At 30.7% G+C, this 20,486-nt stretch overlaps 2 protein-coding genes across 7 annotated transcripts; one reads left to right on the top strand and one right to left on the bottom strand.

Moving 5' to 3' along the window:
* Positions 1-12,294: 12,294 nt before the first annotated feature.
* GABPI (zinc finger DHHC-type palmitoyltransferase GABPI) lies at positions 12,295-16,816 on the top strand. 4 transcript variants are annotated; one of them, XM_088194814.1, is made up of 6 exons: positions 12,295-12,408; positions 12,490-12,713; positions 15,084-15,344; positions 15,408-15,473; positions 15,541-15,717; positions 15,782-16,816. In XM_088194814.1, exons 2-6 carry the CDS (start codon positions 12,514-12,516, stop codon positions 15,891-15,893), a joined length of 816 nt encoding a protein of 271 aa, XP_088050940.1. In that variant the 5' UTR covers positions 12,295-12,408; positions 12,490-12,513; the 3' UTR covers positions 15,894-16,816. The 4 variants fall into 4 exon arrangements, with proteins under 4 accessions (XP_088050940.1, XP_088050937.1, XP_088050941.1 ...); XM_088194811.1 differs by having other exon boundaries at positions 12,487-12,713; XM_088194815.1 differs by having other exon boundaries at positions 12,295-12,423.
* LOC148230653 (uncharacterized) lies at positions 16,808-19,855 on the bottom strand. Of its 3 annotated transcripts, none has more exons than XM_088194808.1 (6): positions 19,440-19,855; positions 19,050-19,279; positions 18,843-18,988; positions 18,066-18,449; positions 17,843-17,997; positions 16,808-17,056 (listed from the first exon to the last, which is right to left on the bottom strand). In XM_088194808.1, the coding sequence occupies exons 1-6, from the start codon at positions 19,736-19,738 to the stop codon at positions 16,912-16,914; spliced, it is 1,359 nt and encodes a 452-aa protein (XP_088050934.1). In that variant the 5' UTR covers positions 19,739-19,855; the 3' UTR covers positions 16,808-16,911. The 3 variants fall into 3 exon arrangements, with proteins under 3 accessions (XP_088050934.1, XP_088050935.1, XP_088050936.1); XM_088194809.1 differs by having other exon boundaries at positions 19,050-19,270; XM_088194810.1 differs by lacking the exon at positions 19,440-19,855 and having other exon boundaries at positions 18,843-18,966; positions 19,050-19,157.
* Positions 19,856-20,486: the final 631 nt, after the last annotated feature.

Here is a 20,486-nt window from a genome sequence, read left to right as displayed (position 1 = left end):
TTCTGTCCGGCGGTGAAGCCTTATTTATAACAAGCGCTAGGAAGTCGCAACACAATATTCGCGCTGACCGAACACAGTGATGAACAATCTTTCAGCACCTGTCACGCAACATCTGCACAATATCTTCAGCTAAATTTGCATCTGTATCAAAGAAATATGCCGCCATTTTGTCAGAGGCTGGAGAAAATGGATGCTTTTGTCAAGATGCAATGGATGCATTATTATCGTTTGAAGGTTGTTTTTGAGAAATTTCAGTGCAAAGAGATGCATATTAAAAACGACCTAGGCCTAGATGTTCACAATTTCTTTTATCTGGGTATTAATCGACCTTGTGACAGTTGAACGTAATATTTTTGTGTTTCGTGGATTTTTTTTAATATGGAAACACTGATATTATCAATTTTATATATTACGAACAATTATATTTCAACTTATTTGATTATTACATTTTTTTTAAAACTTACTATACACATATCAATAAGAAAAATAAGTTTTGATAAAGATGTTTTTTTCACACACTCATCATTAATAAATGATTTTATGGCTTTATTTAATTGGCTGTCTCTAACGTATTTAAAGTTTATTAATCTCTATTTTTAGTAAACTTTTGTTCTTAATAGTGTTGTATGGATATTTATTCTCTTTTATTAAAACATTCTTTTTAACTCAATTTTCTACATTTTTGATAAAATTTAAAAACGCTACAAAAATTTTAAATGGAAGCAAGTAGTAAAAAAAGGACATAAACTAAATGTGTTTTAAACCAGGACAAATTTCAGTTTGCTTAACCTTCCCCTTACGGTATTTGTAAACGAGTAATCGTAAACTAAGTGCTGAAAACAAAGACGAAATTATTCTGTATATTCTGTAATTAAACGTACTTTTTTTAATGTACTGTAATCAAACGTACGTTTTTATAAAATATTTACAATATGCGTTTTGAAAAATCACTTTCTCATAATTTCGATATAATAAATTAAAGACGTGTAAAATTAAATTTGATTACTAACAAAATGGATTCGATTGAAAATATCTGATATTAATGCATATTATTGTTTTAATATACAATACTCATATATGGTATATTATGATGAAAATATGACCCCTTCCAAGTAATGAATATGATTTATTTTCCCCAATTTTCCTGTATTTCAACTTTCACATTGCGAATCTGCAAATCTCTTTTAGTAATCAATGTATATTGACCTCATTGTGACAGTACATGAAGTTAATACACTTTTTAGATCTAACACAGATGTTATGGAATGTTTACACTTCAAACACGTTTTTCTTGATTATCAAGTGGACGTTGCACTAATGAATCATATAAATCAATTATATATTACACTACCCTATTTACTAATCGCATTCTAAATGTTAGTAATATACCGATTTGATTTGATCTCTTCTCGTTTTAGAACATTTATAAGGACAATTATCGCTAGTTGCGAAATTCTCAACTGGAAAAATCGAGGTCTCTTGCGCAAATTCGACGAGTGATGATTAAAAAAATACGAGACAAAGATTGGCTACCCCTGGCTCATTGCAATGCAGCGTAGGCCACGGGACCCTGCCCGTCAAAGACACGCGTCATGGACCGATTTCGAGTCGTTCCGGTGTGATCTAATAGCGAATTAATATGCGTGTGGCAAGATAATGTGTTTCGTATAAAAGAAAAGGTACTTATTTATTTAATCACGACATTGTGCAATTGCACGACGATACGATAATGTCACTTTGTAAAAAATACAGTTAAAATAAAACTGCAATCAATGAAACAGAACCGAATATTGTGTTACAACAACTACAAAACAATCTTAAGATATGCATGTAGATATGTTGATAATTCTTGGAATAGACAGATTATAAAAACTATTTATTATTTATTAACTTATTACTTTATATTTCACAGTGCTACATTTTACACTAAAGATTAAAAAAACAAGTTTTCCTTAGTAGCTTAGTTGATCCATCTAGAAGATTTGTTCAGATAAAATAATATGCTATAACATGTTGCAATATATGATATCTGAAATAACCAAGAAGCTTCCGCTCTTATATATGTAAGTAGCTCTCATATAAGTAACGTCTCTACAGTGGAAATTGTAGAGTTATCGTGAAAGCATATAAAATTGAATCATCTTCTCGAATTCGGTCTGAAGAATGGCAGTTGATCTTAATGCATCCTTCGAATGTAAAGTTGTTTCTGCTGTCGTTGATTTAAAATTTATATGTTTAGTTTAATTTTAACTTCTTAACCAGCAGAATGATCAGAATGATACATATATATATATACATATACATAGATCTTTTTTACCTTTGGTGCTTAATCCGTTATCCGACATTGGTAATATTTTTTGCTGTATTTATTTTGCTGAATATTATTCTTATCAAGACGACAGTGCTCTTAAGTTATTTTTTTTCCGGGTCATCTCTTCTTGGATGATAAAGTGCAAAATGTTTCTGGTTAACGCATCGCATGACATACGTAAAAGATTTTTTTATTAGTATTATCTGTATTAATTCTCGTAGCATCACTTCAACACTTTCAAATTTATCCATCCAGTCTATAAGGAGCATATGTCTATATATGTATACAAATTTCAAAGACTTCTAGAAGTTTATCGCCTTCTACGTAAGCATTCACACTTTTTTTCATATAGAAGGACAGATAATACATAACAACTTACCATTCTCATTTTTAAAAACAAGCTCAGGTCGTGCCTACAAAGAACTTTCTTTATCTAGGTGAATGTTGTAGTATAGTATTTTGTGTATTTTCTAGCAGAACTTTGTCTATATAGCAATTCAAGTCATCTATTTGCTGTTTGATTGTAAGCAGCATCTTATACAGAATACTGTTGTTTTATTTTAATGAACGTCTGTTATTAGTTACTTATCATCTGTGGATTACACATTATTTAGAGTGAGGCTCTGTTTATTTTTATCCTTTCGTCTGAATTTAGCAATGCTTTCTCCTCACTGTATTTCAATTTTTCCGTTGTTTTATCGTTTCCTCTAATTCTTGTTTTTTGTTTCCAGTGCAAATTAACAATATATGGACCATTGCTTCTCATTGCAAATTGAATTCAAGAAGTTTCTCTGGCAAATAAGCTCCTTGGTGGTTTTACAATACAATTCCACAGAGAATAGTCTTTACACATTAAGACGCTAAAGGAAAAATCGTAAGAGACACAAACTAGTATTAATTTGATAAATAGTATGTTTCACTCAAATTTGTTCCTATTGATTTTTTATACAAACATTACACACAAAGTTTCCTACTTGTAAATTCAAACTGGGAAAGTATACCAATCTTTTTTGACCTATAAATTATACAATAAAATTCAACAATTCATTAATTACCTTTATATATATATTGTAATTAAAATTACAGTATTTATTATATTATTATTATATTGTAATATACTAATATTTTTTCAATAAATTGATTGCTTCATATTTTTAATCAATTATATTTACCTAAAAAATATGTATTGCTCAATAATATTCAATGGCTAATAAAATACAATTAAAGTACTTATAGTAAAGATAACAGTAAAATGTTAACTCAATAACTATTATAACATTCTACCTAGAGAGCGAAAGTATTCGCTATAGAAAACAAGACCGTTAATTTATCGACCTTTCTTCCTTTATATTATTTAGTAACAAACTTAATACCAGTTAACCTACATATATAAAATTTTAATATTATAATAAATGTTGATAATAATATACTATTAAGGTACAGTCACGTTTTATACGTAAAAATAATGGATCCCAGAAAATGTTTATAATTAATAATGTACCTTTCTCTAAACTATTTATTATCCACATATTAATCCATATTTACGTATTATGCTATTTATTAATTAATATTTTTTAAACATACTTAGTTTATGGGTCTATTAAATATATTTTGTAAAAGTGTATTTTCATACATAACTAATTTATATTAAATGTGTGCTTTACCGATGTTTTAACTAACATTTATACCAATAGTATCTTAATCTGAATTATATGTTTTTATTTTACTGTAAAATGCGACTTTTACGCCAAATATTTTGAGACAGTAATTTTAACATTCCTTTAAAACTGTGCGTGTAACAATTTTTTAACTACTAGATCATAATTATTACACGCAATTTTAAATCATGTAAAAAATGCTATAATAAGATATCAAAAATTCTAGAAACACAATTTTATACTACACAAATTAAGTTTTCTAATACTTTATATCGTCATAAATTACTAATCTATCACATAAATATTGAACCACATACATATATTTTAACACAAATATTTATTTTATAATGTAGTTTGATGAAAAAAATATTATGTTTAAAACAAAGCTACACATCGTAAATTACCGCAGACGTTTCCTACGTCTGTTGTGATAGATTTTATTATTAGTATTTAATGTGTTCTTGAACATTAATAATATTATGTTCGATATGTTTTTTTTTTAAGTTTCTAGGTCGGCTACCTAAAATTCCATCAGACTTTTTTTAATATTTTTTACATTTCTATTGAATGAATGTATCTCGTTCAAAAATTTAAATTTTAAATTACTTACAGAATTCATTGAGACGAGTAACATTTCCACAGTCGGTGAAATATCATTCGTTCCGCGTTAATAACCACGTCATTGCTTTAAAAAGGCACAATTGCAAGTATTGTTTTTAATTTTAGCAATTTAATGACCTTCTCCGCTTAGTTGGATAATTGAAATATGTTTTAAAAATAATTTGTGATGCTCATTGCTTAAAAATATTTTAAAAATAGCTGATATTATATATGTATTATATGTATAAAAATTTTTATATTATATCTAATCTGTAAGATCTAGCCCATTCTTTTTAAACAATTTGAATTAAACATTACGATATTTATCCGTAAGATCAGGAAAATCTAGAAAAACCTAATCTGTGATGATCGATCAGAATTATAAATACATAATAATCACAAATTCCGATCTTCCAGATACAATAAAAATACAAAAACACATGGGATTCAAACCTAAGTCTTCTGGTTATAAGTTACTGACTATACTACTGGTCTATCATTCTGATGAAATATTTTATTTAATAATTAATTTACTAGTATTAAAGTCATTGATTTAAAAAAAAATTCAAAGTTCTTAAAAATAGTTTAAATAAATCAAGTCTTATTACCCATGTAATACAAAATTCATTGGTGATACAGAATTAAATCTAAAAAAATATTATTCTTGCATAAATTTGTGAACTAGTGAATACTACTGTATTTTAAAATCAGCCAAATCAATTAATATAATAATAGGTATAAAAATAATATTGTTGTATATTATAGCATTAGACACAAAATCATTTATTAAATATGTATAATAATTTCACTTAAAGCTAACTCATGCGTGTTTGTTATATTAGATTTTTTTTCAAAATTCATTAGAACGTAAAATATATTTTTAATTCAATTTATTTGCAGAAATTACCATTTAAATACTTTTATTTTATAAAATTAAACACTCTATGAAGGTCTTTCGATGAATACGTGTGTCCTTACAGTCTATTTGTTTTCAACAGTCAAGCAAAATAAAATCAACCTTGTGATTGATTGTTCACCCTGAGGGATGTACCGGTGTGTTTAAGTACACAGGGCAGTATTTATTTGTTGTTTTCGATTGTTGGAATTAATATTTTCATCACTACTTTTACTATTGTTATAGCTATATATGTTATATTTATTATATTATTTTTTTTTAAATATATTTAATTTATTATAATTTAGTCCTACTATCATTATATCATATGCATTTGTTTATGTCCCCTGAATTTTAAGAAACAATAGAGTGTAGAATCAATAATAGCTATATTATATTCAATTACTTTTGAATATAATACATATTTTCATTTATTTATTTTTGCATAAATACACAATATAAAGCCATATTATATTTTCTGTTTACATATACACATTTTTGACAATTACACTAACTTTACAGCTTGAGAATTCAAGTGACTTTTTAGCTGGACCTGGTCGGATAGTCAAAGTGAAATGCGGTTTCTTTCCACGGTATTCGAAAGATCGTTTCGGTCGATTCAAAGTAGCTCCGCTTTGTCCAAAATTGGTTGAACTCTCGTTTATTCCAACTCTAAAATGAAGTGGTAGTTCTGTAAGAAGTTTCTAGCTCAAGTATCTGAACGAGTGTTAGAAGTGGGTCAGTACAGCAGTGTTCCCCTAAAAATGCGGAAAAGTCCATCATCCCTTCCGGGCCTCAATATTCGGTGCTGAACCAGACTTTTTGTGATTATATAATACAGTGGTTTTTAACTGTGTGTTTTAAAATGATGAAAGCTGACAATTATTGCTAGATTATCTACACTCTTCCAAGAACATACGAGAAACACCGAAAACGAGAGTGTGACATGCTTCATTATTCTTGCAGTATTCTCGTTCTCGTTCTCGTTCATTCTCGGGTCGTTATCGATATTTTGTGTCGGAGGCAATAGGTTCTCTCGCTCTCCTTCTAATTGTTTCTTGAAATACCCTGAACATCCGCCCTCCTCTCCTCATCTGTTATTCGTAGCATGCATCGTGGTGTTTTCTCGGAATTTCAGTATTTCTAATTTTGTAGACTTTTATGTGTTTTTATTTGGATTGTGTACTGTTTATAACATTATATTGTAATATCTATCATCTTTAATTCAGATATCTTACATAAATATCAGGTGAAACATTTTTTTATTAATAAATCACTTTTTTATTACAGTGTGTAATTAAAGTTATGGTTATTAAATTTATTTCCAATCAATCGAAATTTTATTTTAGAGCTTGATATCGTAATACCCCACAATGGATATATTTGCTATTAAACAAAAACAAGATTCAGAGCAAAATCTTAATGATGGAGTGAGTAGAAGTGAAAGTAATAGTAATGATGTTGCTGCACATGATATGTCTCATACACAAGAAAAAATTATACGAAGTAAGGTAATAAAAAATAATCGACAGTATACTGACATTTTTTTAGGTTTCTGTTTTACATGCATCGTTCAGGAAGAATATCACATTGTATGCGGAGAAAAATTGTCCAATAGCGATGGTTCCTACCAAGTTGAAACGCCATCCATTTCTTCGCAGATGGAGGGAAGAAGGCTCAACGATGTGGGACTCGGAGGTTGTAAAGCCCGACACAAACCGAGGCTTTCAGAAATAAATAAAACTCGAAGGTTAGAGTGGGCTCAAAAATACTGATATTGGACATCTGAAGATTAGGCGAAAGTAATTGGTCCGATGAATAAAACTTAAATTGGTTAATATAAAAAAAAAATTAAAAATTTCTGAAGCAATATTTTTTTTAAATATTCATATCTTTTAAACATACTTTTAGGTTTTGCGACCCCTGATGTAGCACACGTGCGTTTAAGAGTTGGAGAAGAATATTTAGCTAATTGCGTAGTACCTAAAGTCAAATATAATGGCGGAAGCGTTATGCTCTGTGTTTGCATAGTATCAGCAGGAGTAGAAAACCTATACAATTTTGAGGGTAGTATGAATAGAGACATTTAATCTACTTTAATGAATTCCTACTGAAAAATATTTTTAAGCACAAAAAGTTTAACGCTTTTTTAATAACTTACTCAGTCATCAGACATAAATCCTATAGAGCTTTTATGGGAAAAATCAAAAGCAAAGGTTGCCTAATACAATTGCATATCCAAAATTGAGCTGCGAGAAAAAATGCAGATGGAATGGAAAAAATTGTCTCCATTCACCTGCAAGGCATTAGTCGACAGTATGTCAAAAAGGGTTGCAGCTGTTATTAACGCCAAGGGTTGGCGTACTAAATTTTAAAAATAAGCTTAAAATAAACACTTTAAGCAACCTCGATAGGTTTTTTATTAATATTTTCACGATTTTTTAATATATAACACATTTATTGCGGTTCCCCATTATTATGGTCAATCCTGTATATATTAATAGTGGGGGGGGGGGGGTTAGATCAAAATTAGCGCTTATATATTTGATTTTATTTCGTCATATTTAGAACAATTTAAAATATCATGGAAGTTATGTGTAGAAATTTGTACGAACGGTGCCCCATCAATGGTAGGCTAAGGATTTGTGATCATTGCCAAGGAAAAAACTCTATTATATCTACTCACTGTTTTTATCTCTGGTGACAAAAATATCACCAGCAGTATTGAAAGGGTGCGATTTAACCAATATACAAAACATTCGAGATAACCAAAAGTCGCGTAATAGAACATTCATTTGAGTTGTATAAGTATTTTACAGAAATATTTTAGTTTTTGCAGAAATCTTAAATTGGAATGCGGGCCCTGTTTATTGGATGTTTATGTTTTTAAAACGCAAACTATTGAGTTAGGTCATTTTTGATACAGCTATGGCCTTTCCAACCCATAAAACGCCTATTTTAAAATAACGAAATATTAGTAACTGAACAATAGGATAAAAATATTATTATTCGCACTATCCACTAGCTTAAGCTGTCGGAAAACTTATGTTCAAGTTAACACCTGTTCTAAAAAATGTTTTGTACTGTTTTTTTATCAAATTAATTATGTAGATAAATCGAATCAAAACCACATTGAATATTTATCGGTTGACCTTAAATTCCATCTTAAATTCTTTGCTGTTAATTTGGTCGCTTTTCCGTATTATCGTTGTCATAATCACACATCAAAGCTTGCAGGAAGTCCGTCTCGCGCTTTCTTGAGACGAAACCACACCTGATCATGATCGAAGAGCCCGCGGCAAGGTGAGAAGTCTTTCAATGTCGACCACGATTTGTTTGTGCAATTTCACATGCACAGCCATACGTGTCTTTCACGACTGCTCCCATTCGGTCGTTAAATTTCACTTTATGAAATTGCTTTCGTTACACATTTATTGCATAACCGGTCGGATTCGGACATGCGAAAAAGCAAGGTCACAGACTAAGAAAAAAACTGCTTCATAATATTGTATGTAGATACATAAACACAAAGCTTTTATCTTTAATAAATTATTGATATAAAGGGCGAGTCGAAAGTATTTTTTCTTATAAAATCGTATCAATCCGTAAATTATCCATATTAATGGACAAAATGCACGAATGTTTATATAAAGCATAAGCGCAATTAGTTCGATACTTTTTGGCTTACATATTTTGTTTTACAGCACTATATTTGGAATGATTTTAATACTCGCTTTACGAAAGGTAAAATGATTCGAGTTAAGAACTCAGTCACTCCAAAGAATTTATCCACTCTGACAATTTCTTCGTCAGTCTTATCATCGTCTGCTTTAAATTTCCCTTGTCTTTGTGTTAAGGCTAAAAATAAGAATGAATTTGTATTGTTAGGTTTGAGCTTACTTATTTTGCTTTTTTACCCATAAAAGGTAAAATAAATAAGAATTTATTTGATCTTAATACAGTAACTCTAACAGAAGTTTGACAGCATTATCAAATACATAAGTCTATATTAATTTCTTTCGTAAAATATATGTTAGATGGACTTTATGGTGTACCTGCTGACTTATTATCTAGTGAGACAAACGAAGATTTACAATAAATAAATAATAAGAATATAAAACCATGCCAATTTAGTTTCATATGATTCACTTTTTTAATGAGTGAATTTTTAATTTTCTTCTAAAGACATCGCTAGGCAATGCAAACAAAGGCATGTGGCGGTTGAGATTCTTGCCCATTAAAACCCACACTTCCGCTGCGACACCATACTGTATCCGTTATGACGCATTTTATCTATGGACAGCTGGTGTTCAGCTTGCGTCACTCACACTTAACGGCATAACCTTAAAAAAACCCTACATCAATAATGAGTTTTTGCCTGTACACTACTATTTCCACTACTTTGTCGTCATTCCATAAGTTTGCCTCGGGTGGCACTTTTTCGTCACTTGAGGTTTTAGCACAGATCTGTTTTAATACCATGTGATCGATGAGAATCGCTTCCTAACATATATTTTTGAGATATGTTTCGATGCATTTATGTCCCGTGAGCATCTGAATCAGATGGCAGTTCACCTCACCATGCTCCATCTGGCCTTCAGCTTCTTGAGTAGTCGATGCATCAACCGACCCTTTGCATAGATGTCCTACAATTATCTTTTCATTTGGCCATGTTCAGCTCGTTGACATCGTCTTTCGACCGCGAATTGTAAATCTCCTGCACACTAAGTGACTTATGAGGATTGCGAAGTGAACCACTTCGTTGCAAAGTCTTATTTTCTTTAACTTTAGTCCACTAACATTCGGCAACAATCTAACGATTACCCCACCACTTTTTCTGCATATTCTGCGTGTTCGTCGGTTGGGCAGATTGAAAGAAACGCTGGCATAAGTGTATTATAGCATATGGGGACTTCCTTGAAAGAGATGTGACTAGGTTTTGAAAATATCAGAGGACACTAAAAAAAGTCATCTTGGAAATATTTGCTTATAAAGAGATGTTGCGTGAGCTAAAAAAAAGTTACCTCGAACATTTTTGTTCTAGGAGGACAATTTTTTTAATGAGGACCTCTGGTCACCTTACGAAAGCCAAACGAAATGAACCGGCGTGTAAAATAAAACTCAGTGTGTACTAGTTACATCTCGCGACTTACCACGGATGTCATTTCGGCTTTTTCCATGGGGGAAATATTGGCTAGTCAGTGGTCGTTTTTTATTATTTCGATTTCATTCAAATTCATGGTATTTCATTAATTGACAAGCATTTTTCTGGCCAAATTCAAGGGAGTAAATTCCCACACCTGCCCCTCTCTCCTAGATAACGTTTCTGCGACTTACCAAATGGATGAGTCGTATTCAGTTGTCTGAAGTTCGGTTCGCCGTGCTCTCTTTTTCTTAATGCCTGTAGGTTTCTGATGAGGCAATGAGTCCACCTACCTTTTCCAGATACTTCCCACGGCTCCTTCCTGTATTTCCTTAAGGTTAGCTCTCTAGCTTATTTCTTTACTTGTATGTTGCCTGCCTTTTCAGTGCAAGCAAGTCGACGGGCGGGATGCCAGATATCAACACCGTTCTGTACCCCGATATTACACTCAGGTCGCTCCTTCTTTGTACTCGTGCCAGAATGAGTCTCGTTCTCTCCACCTTCATTGAGTCTACCCATATATGAGGATAGAGTGAACCACTTCGTTGTACAAATTTCATCTTTTGTACTTGGGTCCGTCAACGTTCTGCATTAGTCTGGCAAGTTCTTCACCCGCACGGGCTGCCTTCGTTGCCACCACTTCTGCGTTTTCAGCGAATCGATGCGTACTCCGAGATACCACATGGATCTTGAGAACGGAATCTCGAAGCTGTCAATGACGATTCTGGCCTGCGTCTGGTAAGGAAAACGGCCTCTGTTTTTGTACTGGGAGCTCCAAACCAGCACTCGCCAGCCATTTTCTCACATGCCAACGTGGTCTTTCCTGTCATATGCAAAGTCACATCATCCGCGAATGCGACCAGCTTCACTTTCTCGAACATGGGTACTTGCAGAAATCCGTCATACATTACGTTCCACAGAGCAAGTCCGAGTACTAAGACCTGAGGGACTCCCATCGTAATTTCTTGTCGGTAGTTCGTGAAGGGCGAAGCCTTAGTGGTCGTCGTGATGCCTATTTTCTGCGACGCTTCGATTATCGGACTATCAGGGGGGCTTATGTGAAACCCAAATTTCAGAAATTTGGGTGGCTTATTGTAATTTTCACTGTTTAGTTATTTATTATTTTGCCGTGCCATTGTTTTTGTTTTCGTTTGTGTGACTATGTGACCGCACATCAACGCTGTAGAATAAATATATACTCTTTGTAAAAAAATATTGTCGATATTTTAAGTTATAAAATAGAAAAGAAAAAAGTTTTGTCGACAGTTTACAGAAAAAGTTTTTTTTATAATAAAGCTGTAAATTTTAATGTGTATATAAATTTTTGTCTAAAGCTTAACCTTAAATTAATGCTACTTCCATTAATTATGTCACAGGTTTGGGGAGGGGTCAGCGGAATTGTGACAGTGTGAAACAAGCAGGAGTCTGTCTCAATAATATATTTTGACATAATGGGGGGGGGGGATAAAAAAAAATTCACGAAAAACTTGTGACATAATTGATCAAATTGTAAAAGAGAATAATCCGTGTATATATAAATATAAAAAATATAGATGATAAATAAATCGTGTTAAAAAGACACCTGTGGCTCAATATAGATACGGCTAGCTATATTCGTTACAAATAAACATTTCGGTTACTATTTTCTATGAGGAGCACATCACTATTACGCATGCCAGATTACTTCAAGTTGACGTTTGACATTTGTCAAAGGAGGTGTGGCGTGCTGAATCGACATATAAAACGCCACACTAATCACAATAATAGTGGGAAAAAACTTTTCATATAATGCATAAGACTAGTAATTAATCACTATGTAAAGATAAATAATTTTTATGCTTTATGACAATTTTATAATAAATACTGATGATTATTTCAGCAGAATAGATTTCCAATAATAATAAAAATGGCAAATCAAATTAACGGCGTTATTAAAATGGTGCGATCTCTTCACAACATTCACACATTCAGAATAGTCTCTGCGTTAGCTGTACCCGCTGGAATTTTAACAGCTGCTACATCGCTATCGAGCACTATCTTCACTTTTAGTTCTTTGGGGGTAATATTGGCGTATTTGCGTCGTTGCCTTTTGCAGACAAAGACTAGGTGAGCATTATCGATTTATGCAATTCTGTCTAGATATATGAATTACTATATTACTAATTCATTGTGAATATAATCCGACATATTCCTTTTATACAACAGTGGACGAGCGACTGAAGCGCATAAGAATTACCGATTCCAACTTTTCTATTTATTTCCTAAAAAGATAAAATACACACAACTTCAAAGTCATTTTCCATCCTCGTAATAAATGATACCCGCAGAAATATTTAAGACTTTTTGCTACTTATTGTAATGCTCTATATGTTGACTTACTAACAGTCAAAATACCCAAACCCACTCAAAACAAATACGATATCAGCTATCACTCGACAATTTTCACATGGCTAATAATAAATAATAATTCGTAATTTGTAAATATTTGTTTATGTGCCATCAGACCATCAAACGTTTCAGTTTTTTTATTGCAATATATTTGTAAACATTTCTGTGAGTAGTATACTTGTAAAAAAAATATTGCTTTCAAGAGTCAAGTCTTTTTGAGATATACTCGTGGCATAGGAACGCAATCAATAATAGCATTTATGTAATGCAGTTTGTCATCAAAGTGTTGACTTATTTAATTTCAATTAATAAAATTAATAAAACAACTATATAAATGTTATAGATAATTTTTGGCAAAGTTTAGATGTTGTGCTTTGATAGCGGAGAATGCTTGTCAGAACCTCTCGGTTTTCCTTATTATGGTGAATTCTTGCTTCATGGAGTGAGAACGACTGACCAGAAAATTCTGAACATAGATAATTGTTTGATTGTCAAATATACAACATCAATTAAAAAATTACAAATTTTATTGTATAATAATTAAAAAAAATACATTACTCTCTATCATCAACAAAATATATTTTTAATTTTGTTTTTAAATTCATTAAAAATAAATTTACTTTTAATTTCAACTGATTTATATTTTTATGTGAAAAAATGTATAATTACAGTAAAAAAATATTGACATTATTTTTTATATATACATTGACATATTCTTAAATATACATACAAATATGTGTATATTGATTATTTATGATCAGAATTTTCATTGTGCTCAAATTTTGTTTGCGCATTAATCACAGAATGACTTGTACTTCTTATTAGCACTTATTAAATTTATTCTATTAGTGATTCATTATTTTAATATGGCATTTCTCAAGTCATACTGTAGTCAATAAAGACTTTATAAACATCCTAGTTAAGTTTGTTAGCTAACTTTGACTCCCTTCTTGTTTAAAAACGGACGCTATTAAAAAAATAAAACAATCTTAACTCCATTATTAAAAGCTTAAAAAACTGTCTTAAGGAGTCATAGGTTTAATTAGTATCTCGGGTAAGTCCCGCCTTCAAAATGGCAGTCATTAATAAAATCTTGAAGAAATAAATAAAATAGTCAAAAACATTCTATAATAATAATCAAATTGATTTTTCTCAAATGTATAAGGAATATAATGGTTTTTGTGGACAAAATAGCTGAGTTTTAATCCGATTTCTGTAAAACTTTTCGAAACATTAAAAATATTTTATAATATATTTATTAACTAAAAATACATCTATTGGTTTTCGATATTTTCAAATTGCAATACCTTTACACAATTGTATATACAGAAATCTAGTGACCTTTACTGGAAAGATTTTTTTTTATATAAAATTACCATTATTTTTATTATTATATGATTATCATAAATAATTATTGCACATAATATTTTTATTAATGCAAATTATATTTGAATTACATTTTTTATAGATATTAGAAGCTTCTAGCCACGCCCCTGTTTCTCCCAATACAATCAGCAAAATAGAAATTCAGTTTATATTTTTGTTGACCTCGAAACCTTTGCATTTGAAATTTATAAAGAAATCATCTAATAATATTTTAATATGGTTTTTATTTGAATTTTAGTTTTGGACTGTTCGTTTGATGAGAATAAATCTTTGACCTCATGGCAACAACCAAACTCCATAAAGTAATGGTCGGTCACATAAACAAATGCTGACCTTTGATTGCTCATGTGTAATACAACTTTTCTTGTTAAACCTCTGTATTTGAAGTAAAGTACAACTTTAAAACGATAATAAAATTATCTGATTATAAGAAACTAGTATTATATATATATACTAATTTCTGCATAATAAATGGACATCTGCATGTCACATGCTTATTATTTTTATACGAGACTTCCAAAACTCTTGCTTAATTGGATGTATTAGTTGAAGTATGAAATTATATTTAGGAAAGCATGTCATTAAACTAACAACTAAACCAACGTACTGATTCCTTTATTTGTTGTTAAAATTATTTTTGATTTTGCAGAACTTCGTTAATCTATGTATTAAAAGATTGAGTTACATTTTTACTTAAAACAGAGAAAAGGATAAGGAAAGATCGCAATTTTTCATGGTGTGGCTGATATCTACCGTGCTCAGTCTGATGATAATATTTCACCTGTTTGTAATCAAACAACTGGAGATATTGCCCGAAGAGAACATTTTACTTCTGTTATTGACAACGTTTAGCGTCGCTTGCCTTTATAATGTGAAGCAAAAGGCTAATCAAAGTGCACAAATTTTAAAGGACACAAAGCCCGATGTTGAATCGACTTCTAGCAATCAAAATCTAATAAATAGGTACTATATTAATTAATAATTTAAAAATATATAATAATAATCTATATTTAATTTAATTTTCAGCAACCATCCTGCATATTGCTTATATTGTCAGGCAAATATACCGAAGAATGGAGGCCACTGTGTTTGGTACAATCTATAACACTAATTAAGCATCGATTAATATTAATGATGAAAACATGATAATAAATTTTAGGTTAAATTGTTGCATTGGTAATGAAAATAAGACATTATTTAGCTGCGGATTATTGCTTGGAATGATTGCTTTATTTTATGGTTCAAATCTAACTCTAACCACTGTATGCCATCCGTTCATATTTTATAAAACGATTCTATTACCGGATGATTGCACTGATGTTTATTATGAATATAAGTAAGAATATAATTTTTTATATATATCAATAAATTATATACTAATATTTTATTTTATATTTCAGCATCGCAATATGCTTTGTCTGCGGAATTTACAGTCTTATTATAGGATCTTTAATATTATTGTTTTTTGTGATTGAGATTTTTCAATACATAAAAGGATTGTATTGCGATTGAATTACTTTCAGAACTGAATCATAATCCATTTTCAATGCAAAATAATAAAAACTATTAAGAATAAGGACTTATTAGTCAAAGAATAAGACCATTGAAACGTAGATATATTAATTATTGTCTTTGTTGGCAATGTCATGCACAGAAAAGCACAATGAATTTTTTTAAATATGTATTTCATCATGATCTTTAGATTTAAACTCATGAATTTATTAATAATCTTAATAAAAAATTAGGTGTTTAAAATACTCATTCCTATAAAATATCAATGATTAATTTATAATACTCGTTCTTTCAAAATACATACTATGAATTTATAATAATCAAAAACGGTGTTTTTAAAACTTTATTTTGTATTAATGATTTTGTGGCCTAATTATAATATCATAGTTCCTGTTTATTTGTGATTCTTAAAATAAAGTATGTGTAGCGCAAAACGTCTTAAAACATGTATTTAAAATTTGCATTTAAATATCGTAATAATGATGCCACATTTAACCATGAATTAATCTCATATGTAATTTTGTGTTTAGTATAATTAATATCATATTTCATGTCTCCATACTCATATTATAATAGTTTTAATAAATGAGGATATCTCAAAAAATACATAAATGCACTTTATAGAGCTTAAAAAGCTCAGTTAGGATATATACAGTTGTGTGAAAAATAATTCACAAAATTGAGTTTACATAGTTATAAATAAAATTGATTTCCCAAAAACATCATTATTTTATAACCCTCAAAATGTTATACTTTATTGAATACTTTTATTTTTGGTTGTGATTAATATGTTCTGTATTTTTTTTTTGAATTATATTGAACTGCTTTTAAAAACATGATATATTTTAGTATTAACTAATTTATCGATGTGATAAATTTGTTTTTGATTTTTTTGCAATATATTTATTCAAAAAGACAGTTAACATTTCGTTTTATTTCTTTCAATACAATGCAAAAAAAAAATTAAAAACAAAAAATATAATTTGATCCACTGGCATACATAAAAATATTGTTAATTTTAATCTTCGATTTTTGGTATGTAGTCTGGAAGAATCTCTTGAACCTTCACCCTCCATCTTTGTTTCCTCGCCTCCTGTTTCCGTTCGAGTGCCATGATTGTTGGTAATGTTTGCCAAAAGCCTATGACCTTCCATTTCAATTGACTATAAATATAAAATGGATAGTATAGTTTTGGACCGTTAAAAAAATAGTTCAATATTAATATTATTGAGGTGGAGTGTAGTTCCTTCAAATATATTTACAGACACTAAGCATACAACATTGAAACCGTAACAAAAGATATATTTTTCAGTTTCATATCTACATAAAATAATATGACTTATTGAAAACTGTATTTCAAAACTAGATTTATTTATTGTAAATATTCAGTTACACAATACACAACCAACAACTACTAAGTAGTGAGACAGCAGACTGAAATCAGTAACATATTTTATAAGTTACAAGCTATTATTATAGCTTACAATGAAAATATGTCACTATGCCTGACCTAGATCGATTTTATTGTAATTATTTAACCGTGAGATTAGAAAAATCTAGGAAAACTTAAATCTGTGTTGATCGATCAGAATTATAATTAGTAATAATTACTAATTCGAATCGGTCAGACACGATAAAAATTGAAAAATCTAGGGCTTTGAACCCAGATCTTTCTGATATTAGTCACCGATTTATACTACTTCTCTATCGTGCTAGTTGTATTCAATCTTCCTTCATATATGATATCAAAAACTACTTATGTATTTTTGTCGCTACAAAATATTGCATTTGCTCAGTATCTTTTAAAAAATTGTTATCACAGTTATGGGAAACTTACTTTAAATAAAAGAGACAAAAATTGCAAGAACCAAATAATTGTAAAAACGTGCTTTTCACTGGATAAATAAATAAAATTAAACTTCTGTATAAATAAACAATTAAAATATTACCATTCGTGATGAAGAGTGGCTATTTCCCATTGTTTTTGCCGTTTTTTCTTCATCGATCTACTAATGTCTACCCATCTCGCCAATGTTTTGTTCGTTATCCAAATATCATACCAATCTTCTGCCGTTTGCATCTTATGAATCATTTCTACGTGCAACTATAATTAAAAAAATAGATAATATACAACATTACCAATATTGTAAAGCAACCTAAACATATACAAACCATTTTAAAAACATAAAAAACTCTCATCTCCAACGTAGTGTGATATAACTCATCGGCTCTATTATTCTTCTCGTTTACATCTAATCTAACTTTTTCCCTCCAATGCACAAAGTGATATCTTATAATTCTGATTTTATCAAATCTTTCCGCTTTTACATGATCATCTTTGATGTTTTGTACGAACATCATCCACCGTTTAACTCCGTATCTAAATATCAACTGCTTTTCATAATGCAAATCAGCCATTACCATCAAACTGCGTATCTTTTCTCGTTCTTCTTTTCTTCTAATGGCTATTAATTGTGCCAGTCGTCGCTTCTCCTTGTATTCATTGAGTCTTCTCTCTTTCTCGTCTTGATCTAATATCTGTCTTTCCATTGCCATCTATTACAAATCATAAGTAATTAAATACTAAATTTTCATTATAATGAAGTAGAAAACGTCTAATGATCGTTGCATTTGAAATTTGCTGCTAGAGAAAGATGCTCGGTATCTCTTGGAGCAAAAAGATAATCTAAGTCTCATTCTAAAAATGGCTCTTACGTATAATTACCAAGTCGTCAGAAATATTTAGCTAAGGAAATGCGACAATAAGTAACATGCTTAAGACGGACGGATTAAATAAATAATACCACAGTGAAAATTGAGCAGTTCAGAATTTCTGGGTAATGATTCTAGTTGGAAAAGAATCTTCAATAAACAAGTATGAAATAGATTCTCCTCAACGAAGCTATAAGAAATAAGATAAAAATATCAATAAAAAGAAAATCAGCATACTTGCTCTTTGATTCTTTCCCTCTCGAGTTCCATTTGTCGTTTTCTTTCCCTAACAACAGCTCTTTTCTCTTCCCTTTGTCTCGCTCTCTCTTCCATCTGCTGATAGAATTTAGGTATTTTTGTACTAGAAATTTTTAAAGTATCGCCTGAAAATATTAATTGAAAATAAAATATTTATTCTTAACTCTAAAAACATACAATACTCACTCGAACTAGTTTCACTAGAATTTGTATCGCCTATTATATATTTTAATCTCGGTTTAACACTATTGCTGCATTGATTCAAAGAATTTCTCACATTGGTGATCAAATGTGTAGTCGATTCGGCATCTTGAACAATTTTGTTCAACTTCAACTCTTCAATGAAACGTCTCTGTTCGTCTAACTTTGCCTTCTGTAATGCTATGATCTGCTTCTGTGCCTGAAATCTATGTGTACTTTGGGAGAAATAATGAAGATTATTCATGTAATATAAATAGAGGCTACGACAAGAATTTGTAAATTGAACACCTGTGTAAGAGAAACATAAGCTAAATATATTAATGATTATGTCAGCTAACGTATTCTTCCCGTAGTCTCCTCAAATATAATATATACCTATGCTGATAGTTACCAAATGCTGTGGCATAACTAGATTTTGTGTTTAAATTACTGTCCAAAACGATATCAGAATCAGCCTCCTTCAAAATTTCGCGTTTGATCCTTTCCGTCTTCTTCGTCAGCTTCTCCTTCTCCTGCATGAGTCTTTCGAGAAATTCGCATATTTGCTTGTTTTTTGCATCGCTCAGATTCTGTGTGTTTTTCTTCGATTTCTTAATTTCACTCCACGTGTTGAAATATTTACTTAAAAGCTCTTTATTTTTACTGCAGCCCAACTCTAAATCGTCACCATCCATTTTTGAAACGCATAAACGCGCTTCAAATGCACCTAAAACTTGATTGACTTAAAATGCATACTCACAACCGACCGAAAACTAAAATAAATTACCGTGGCAACGATTTTGTTTATTCAATTTTTTGAGCTAAACCCGCTAAAATATGTCCATATGTATTATTACCTCCATTATAAAATGAAACTATTAAAAATTTGATATCATATTTCAATAAAAATAAGAATTATAATTTTAGGATTTGTAAGTATTGTCTTGTAAATTTACAATGGCCCTCGCTCAGTAGTTGCATGAGCATCGGAATATCGGTCCATTAGCAATTACGATTGACTTTTGCTTCAGTACACTGCGTGGCTCGAGCCGACTTCCTACTTGGGCTGTCGTGAGTGACAGCCACCGTTGTGTAAACCGGCGCGAAACTACTGATGGTCTCCATCTCCATCACTTATCAATATAAGGATGCAGATATATATCAGGAATGGAAGGTAAGGGAGGACGTAGCGGTCAGTCACTATCCGCATACCTAAGAGACGCGACTAATCAAGAACTGAATAGAGCAATAATTATAGAGAAACTATACCATCTAAATTCTAGCGGCAACTGAGACGATCTGCCCTGTAATGACGTCCGTCTCCGACTCACAACATTGCCAATCAATCAAAAGGGAAAACATCCAACCTGCCTGCAATTGATTTTCTAAATTATTTTGAGCATGGCCAACATAATTGTTATGGCCAATAGCCGAAACGAACCA

The sequence above is a fragment of the Plectrocnemia conspersa genome, unplaced genomic scaffold (genome assembly GCF_051122295.1).
Source record: "Plectrocnemia conspersa isolate PC_06_02 unplaced genomic scaffold, ASM5112229v1 ptg000010l, whole genome shotgun sequence".
NCBI lineage: Eukaryota > Metazoa > Arthropoda > Insecta > Trichoptera > Polycentropodidae > Plectrocnemia > Plectrocnemia conspersa.
The sequence above is the reverse complement of the archived record's forward strand: the minus strand, read 5'-3'. Positions and strand labels throughout refer to the sequence as shown.